The following is a 7,058-nucleotide window of genomic DNA, read 5'->3' on the forward strand; positions in this document are numbered from 1 at the left end:
ACCGAAATACCCGCTCCATGTACACCTCTATGTAAAACTACAATAAAAGTCTATTGGTACTCGATATTTATAGCAACACAATAAATGTATAACACATGTCTTTTAATATTTATACCATGGATCATGATAGGTCATATGTGTATCCCTATTATGTTTGGATGATCTAACGAACTTACTATAAAGAAGTAGATAAGGAACCAGATACACTTCTTCAGGACCTTAAAAGATCAGCATATCTCCAGCTGGGACACAGTTCAACTCGTTAGAGTCAAAGGAACAACAGAGGGAACAGGTCGCTACCAGCTCCCGATGTAATTGTACGAAGTCAACTCTCCAGCTGGAAAAGTTGTTGCCTGCACACGCTACAGTACAAGAACAATGCAACAGTCAACTTTATGGGAAATGCCTTTTACCTACCTTGCTTACATCATTATAAGTGAAGTCATACATGTATTATTACCATCAAGAAAAGTAAAACAAACCAATTGAACATTTAGAGAATTTACTCAAGCTCTCTCACGTGGTTGATCATCCAGCAAGCAATTCTCAAGTACATCAAGAACAAAGAACAACACGACTACGGACCAGTTTCCATATCAAGTTATTGTATGTCCTTAGTTGAGTTGTAACTTTATAATAGGTCTTCAAGTGTAATTCCTACTTAGCTTGTTTAGAAGTATTATGTATGAAACCCCTTGTAAATCTTAAACCCTTATTTTTGAGTCATGACTAGAGTTAGTCGAGTTGTAAAGTCTCTGTAATAGAGTTATTACAAAGTGGCTTGTAATAGAGTATTACAAGTTAGTGAGAGATTAAGAGGTTAATTCCTAGGTTGCATAGGTTGTAATCTAAGAGTTGCTTAGTGGTGAAGTTAAAATCTTACAAGGGTAGGTCGCGGTTTTTAATCTCGTTGAGCGGAGAATTTTCCACGTAAAATTCCTCTTGCCATTTATTTACTGCAGTGTGCGTGTGTTCTGTTGAACCTGATAGAGAACCTGGCTCTCTATAGATTTTGGTGGACCATTAAATTCTATCAATTGGTATGAGAGCGGGTTTTTCTATCAGGTTAACACCTAGAAAGGATCCTCATGGTTGCTCCGCCAAACTTCGAAGAAGGCCAATCTACTTACGGGCAACCAAGGTTCAACGACCAATATTATGGATGGTGGAAGACTAGGATGCACGACTTCATCATGGCTGAAGATTCAGAGCTATGGGATGTTATCTCTGATGGACCCTTTGTTTCTACCAAGAATCTTGGTGACCCAGCTGTAGCCATTCCCAATACAAGGAAGGAATTCAATGACGCTGATCGAAAATCCATAGAAAAGATTTTTTGTGCAAAGAAAATTCATATTTGTGGCATTGGTCCTAATGAATATAACAGGATATCAGCATATCAATCAGCAAAAAAAATCCGGGAGGTTCTTCAGACAGCTCACAAAGGAACAACACAGGTTAAGCAATCCAAAATAGACATGCTCACAACTAAATACGAGCTCTTTAGGATGAAAGCTGATGAATATATCCAAGATATGCACACTCGGTTCACCTCTATCATTACTGAGATTCACTCTCTTGGTGAAATTATTCCAAGAAATAAGTTTGTCAGAAAAATCCTCAGTGTGCTGCCCAGTTCTTGGGAAAGCAAAGTGAACACCATTACAGAGGCTAAGAACTTGCAGGAGCTAACCATTGATGAGTTTGTCGGCAATATGAAATTATATGAAATGAAGAAGAAGAAGGACAGTGAAAGAAGAGAGCCCAAAAAGGAGAAGAACTTGGTCCTCAAGACATACGACAATGGTTCAAGTGATGAGGATAGTGATATGGCTTACTTAACAAGAAGATTCCAGAAGATGGTTCGCAGGAATGGAGGCATTCCAAAAAGGGAAAGTTCTAGCAAGCCAAAAAATTATGACCTCTGTCATAAATGTGGCAAGCCAGGACACTTTATCAAGGCTTGCCCTCTCCTAAAGCAAGATCAGTACAAAAACAACTTTGACAAAACAACCAAGAGGAATCCGGTTCCTGATAAACGCTTCAAGAGGAAAGATGCTGCTAACAATGTTGTAAAGCAAGCTCTTGCAACAAGGGGAGACTCTTCCAGCGAATTTGAAGAAGAAAATGATCATGGTGATAGTTCAATGATGGTAGTGGAAAGTGAATCAACTGAGTATGATTCAATCTTTGCCTTGATGGCTCAGTCTAATGATGAGGTAAATTTTCTAGATGTTCAGAGAAAAATCTGAAACCTTATTCTCCTAAAAAACTCATATCATTTGCAAATGTGTTAATTGATGCTTATCACAATCTTATAAATGATAAAGATGCTTTAACTATGGAGTTAGGAGAAGCAAAACAAACCAGAGATGATCTAGTAGTCGTTGTATCTGATCTAAAGGAAACAATTGAGAAACCTAAAGAAAGATAAGGATGCCTTAGATGAAAAAATTGCAAATGTAGAACATGAAAGAGATGATCTAATGGTTATTGTGGTAGACCTAAAAGAGACAATTGAGTGTGTAAGAGAAAAAAAAGAAGTCTTAGCTGAGAGAGTTGCTAACATTGAGCATGAGAGAGATGACCTATTAGTGGTGATAGTTGACTTGAAGAAAACAATTGGGGAACTTAAGATGGAGAGTAGGCCTGAAAATTCTCAAAAGGGAAAGGAAGGTGCAAGTGAGGCACATATTAAGCTTGAAAGTAAGTTAAATTCAGTAAAGTCTAGTATGTGTGCTGAGCTTGAGAAAAACAGACAACTTCAGGAAGAATAGGTAGAGTGAAGAGTGATCTTGAAAAATCACTCAAGTGGACCTGATCCTCTGATGCTATTACTGCCATGTACACCAATAATGGGCGAAACAAGTAGGGAATTGGGTTCCAAAGGGAAAAGATTCCCTACAACCCTCATAGCAAGTACATTATTATACATGACAATTGGCTTTTCACTCACTACGGTATCACCAGACACTTTAAAGAAAACTATAAGGCCAGGTTTCAGTCACAATAGAATAACAAAGTTTTTGCTGGAAATGTAACTACTGGTAGAGAACCTGGTCCCTCATATAAAAAATGCATAATGCCTGCTTGGACCAGAAGATCCCTCATTCACCCCTTACCTCATTACAAGGGACCCAAACTCCTTTGGGTTCCTAAGTCTAACTCCTGATTTTCTTGTGCATGGAACAGTGAAAAAAGCAGTCTACAATGGTACATGGATAGTGGCTACTCAAAGCATATGACTGGAAGTACAAATGATTTTCTTTCGCTTAAGGCCCTATAAGGAGGGAGTTTATCCTTTGGAAATGGCAAGAAAGGATACATTCTGGGAGTTGGAATTATTTGGAAGTCTCTCTCTCACCCAATCAAAAATGTGTACTACGTGAACGGGTTGAAGTATAACTTGCTAAGTGTTTCCCAGATTTGTGACAAGGGAAACAAGGTGGAATTTGTGTCAAAAATTTGCACTGTCACAAATCTAGTGACTAGTGAGGTGGATTGGTGAAAAAGATAAACTAAGCATGAATTAGGGACTGAGTGATTGATAATGGTCGACATCATGAGAATTTCAAATTTTGGTTCCGGTGATAATAGGATGGACAACAGAAGAGGATTCATGAGAAATTTAGAGAATGGTTATTTCGGGAGACGCTTCCCTAAAGCAAGTAATATAAACAAAGTTAAGCTTAAGGGATTGTATGTGCCAGTTACATTAAGTGTCACCATCGCGAGTGAGGAATTTTGTTATGCTTGGTATCGAAGGATTATCGCAAGGCGAGTAAGGGCCATTGATGATGTGAAAGGACGCCAAAGATGAAGAGGACAAACATCTATAAATAGGTTATCGTAGCTCCAACTCTTAGTACTCCTCTAAAGAGGGGTAATGGAATGATGTGGCAGTAAGTCAGAATTAATTGGATCTAGTAACTATGGAATGATAAAGAAAGGATGCGATAAGAATGAGAAAGGGATGAGATTGCACTTATTCAAATGTTAAAATATGTTATGGTTCCAGAACATTATATAGGCACGATGTCAAAAAAGGAAGTAAAGGTTCTTGTCAGGGATGTTATTGATAGATAAGGGGCTAGTATGTGAGGTAAGTTAAGACAAAAAAATAACCCAAGAAAGATTACGCGGAATATGGGTATAAGAATGGGCCAACGAGTAGTTATTGGCTGATTAAGGAAGAGCCTAGTTATGACTAGACAAGAGATTGCAGACAAATTAGCAGATCATGCAAGATAAATATGGTGAACCCTAATAGGGAGAATTCAACCTCAGAGTAATGTCATTATAATACTTGAGATATATTGAAATAGGAGTCGGGGTAGTTAAAGGTACCGTATGAATATTACTGGAATAAAAGAGAGTGCCACTGGGAAGACAATCAAAATATCAGTTCAGAAGCAACCCTACAAGAACAAGGGTGTGGAGGTAAGTAACTATGGATAATTGTAGGTGAGGAAGAACATCAAATTTTTTATTGGGTATACGATGTAATAAGCTCGCAGTTTTACAAGAGTCAGAGGGTCCTCCCTAAGTACTACAGTTAAAGATTAGCTGAGGAAATGAGGAAGAAGGCTTCAACCTAAGCACAGTAACCTAAAGAGGAAATGGTTTTGTAACAACAGTTTCACAACAACATTGTACGTCCTCCATAAGAAAGAGGAACCTATCGTGGCTAGTAGACGGGAAGTAAGAAAAAGAAAAATCAAAAGTAATATTCAAAGATCACGTGAGTTGTACATAAAATATGGCATGCATGAGAGCTAAGATAAGCTAAGTATGCACGCAACAAGGGGGAATAAAGACCAGGAAAGGTAATAACTTACGCTTAAAAAAAATTTAGAAGGAACGAAAGGAATCATTCGATAAATGATCCAGAGTTAGCTATGTTATGAGCGCACTTAAGATTTTGGAGTATTATCCATACAACATATATGTTGACAATCATACTGCCGTAGAAGATTCTAGTATACGTTAAATGAAAGAATTGATCCTAGGTTATAAATGAAGGATTAAACTGTTAAAGGATTGTATCATGCGTATTCCCCAGCACCCACGAAAGGCTAAACAACATAACTAATACCATGAATTGTAGATTGGAAGATAACTTAAGCCAACATAAAGGTCAATCAGAAGAAGGAGGAAACTAAAGAGATACATCAACGAAGTAAATCAGGAATTCGATTATTGGACCTAGAAATTGTAGAAATCGTGATTGAGAACATTGCAGGATCACTCTTAATATCAGAGGTACAAGAGAGGAAGTACAACAACCATAATCTATAACAGCCCTACGATAAAGCCAATAGGAAAAGTACAAGCCTCATAAGAAGTCAATACGAAGCTCCCACCGGATTTTATATTGCACAGATTATAATAAGAGCTTCAAGTTATGGCTGTGAATTATACCTATGTGGAAGGGAGGTTATGAAAGAGATAGAAGAATGCAAGGCAATATCTTAAGGTAAGTAAGGAAAAGGTGAACAACGTACAAGATACTTAAATGCATAAGGTGATAAATTGTCCATACTATGGATAAGAGGCTAGAAGCACGGGGATTTGGTATCCAGGAATGATAGCAGCATCGTTAGTGGCATACCTTCCAACCTATGGTTTATAAGTACCGAAAGGTATAATTAGAGAGTAAAAAAGAGTTAGAGATGATGTTATGTCTTGATGTTCCAGATGAGCATAAGGAAATTGATCGCAAGCTAAAATATGATAGAATGACAAGGTTTAAGAAAGACAAGAGTAGGGATAAGAAGAAGGCAAGTGAGAAGGTGACGAAAATGGATAAGTCCTCGGGACTAAGCCCGTGAAAATAAAGGAGATGATGGTTTCTCTAAGTTATTGAAAGCAACATAGCCTAAATGAACTCAAAAGAGTCTAAGACTAATAATTTTTAAAAGAAAATGAATGTTGCCCTGGTAGTAGAATAAGGGTGTAATTGTGATAAATAAAGGATGATGCTTGGGCCTTCGATTGAATAATGAGTTCATGAATTATATAGGATTAAAATACCCACATAAGACGAATCACATTGGGATGACTATGATATGACATAAGGTTATGGAAGTACAATATCTCCCCCAGGTGGATCGGGAAAATCATTTCAAATGTTCCATGATACAACGTAAGCCCTAGTGGAAATATATTACATAAGAAGTTTCAAGTTGTCAATGGAAGATTAAAGATCAACATTGAGGTGAATCAATACTGGATGGGCAAAAGCTGAAAAGTACGAGATGAGATTAGGCCATCAGTCTTAAGATGAACAGTAATGAAGAAGCATTAAAAGATTAACTTTATGCATATAGGATAAGAAACAAAAGTAACATGGAGTTTGGTAGCAGACCTGAGTAACGATAAATAAAAGTAAGAATTATGGTATAGTATGGCCTACTTAGATGAAGTAAAGCTACTGACGCCCAGAGGGATAGCTTGATATAATTTTATATATGTTCACAAAGTAAAGCCTAGAGATTGGCTAAAAGCTGGAGGAAAGAGGAGAGAAGAGTTGCATAGGCACACTGACAAGGTCAGTATCATAGAGGTTGCATGGTAGGAGGTAGCAACAGTTACGAGATTGGAAGGAATTCGATCAAAAGTCATGGTGTGGGAAAGAGTCCTAGGGGGGGGGGGAATGCCCTGGCCTTTGGATTTATTCACAGCACAACTGCCTAAATGGAAAGGAGAGTATTAAGGTATTCACAAGAGCTATAAGTTATGAAAATGATAAGAGCATCTGTCAACATTCGAGGACGAATGTTCCAAAGGGGGGAATGATGTTACGCCCCGTAATATTATGTCCCGCAATATTATATTACGATGATGGTACGTCCTGCAATATTATATTACGATGATGTTACTACTTGCAGTATTACATTACGATAATGTTACGCTTTGCAGTATTAGATTACGACGATATTGCACCCTGTAGTATTGTACGTTGAATTTGTCGTAAGGTAATGGACATCAGTCCAAGAAAAAGATTATTTGGAGATTATAGGGATTATGCTATTTCAAACAAGTGATGAGTAAATTCG

At 37.6% G+C, this 7,058-nt stretch overlaps 1 protein-coding gene across 1 annotated transcript; it reads left to right on the forward strand.

The window, feature by feature from the left end:
* The first annotated feature begins 1,193 nt into the window (after positions 1-1,193).
* LOC138887456 (uncharacterized) lies at positions 1,194-2,777 on the forward strand. Its single transcript, XM_070169212.1, has 2 exons — positions 1,194-2,219; positions 2,427-2,777. Exons 1-2 carry the CDS (start codon positions 1,194-1,196, stop codon positions 2,775-2,777), a joined length of 1,377 nt encoding a protein of 458 aa, XP_070025313.1.
* The last annotated feature ends 4,281 nt before the right edge of the window (positions 2,778-7,058 follow it).

Source organism: Nicotiana sylvestris, chromosome 3 (assembly GCF_000393655.2).
Source record: "Nicotiana sylvestris chromosome 3, ASM39365v2, whole genome shotgun sequence".
Classification (NCBI taxonomy): Eukaryota; Viridiplantae; Streptophyta; class Magnoliopsida; order Solanales; family Solanaceae; genus Nicotiana; species Nicotiana sylvestris.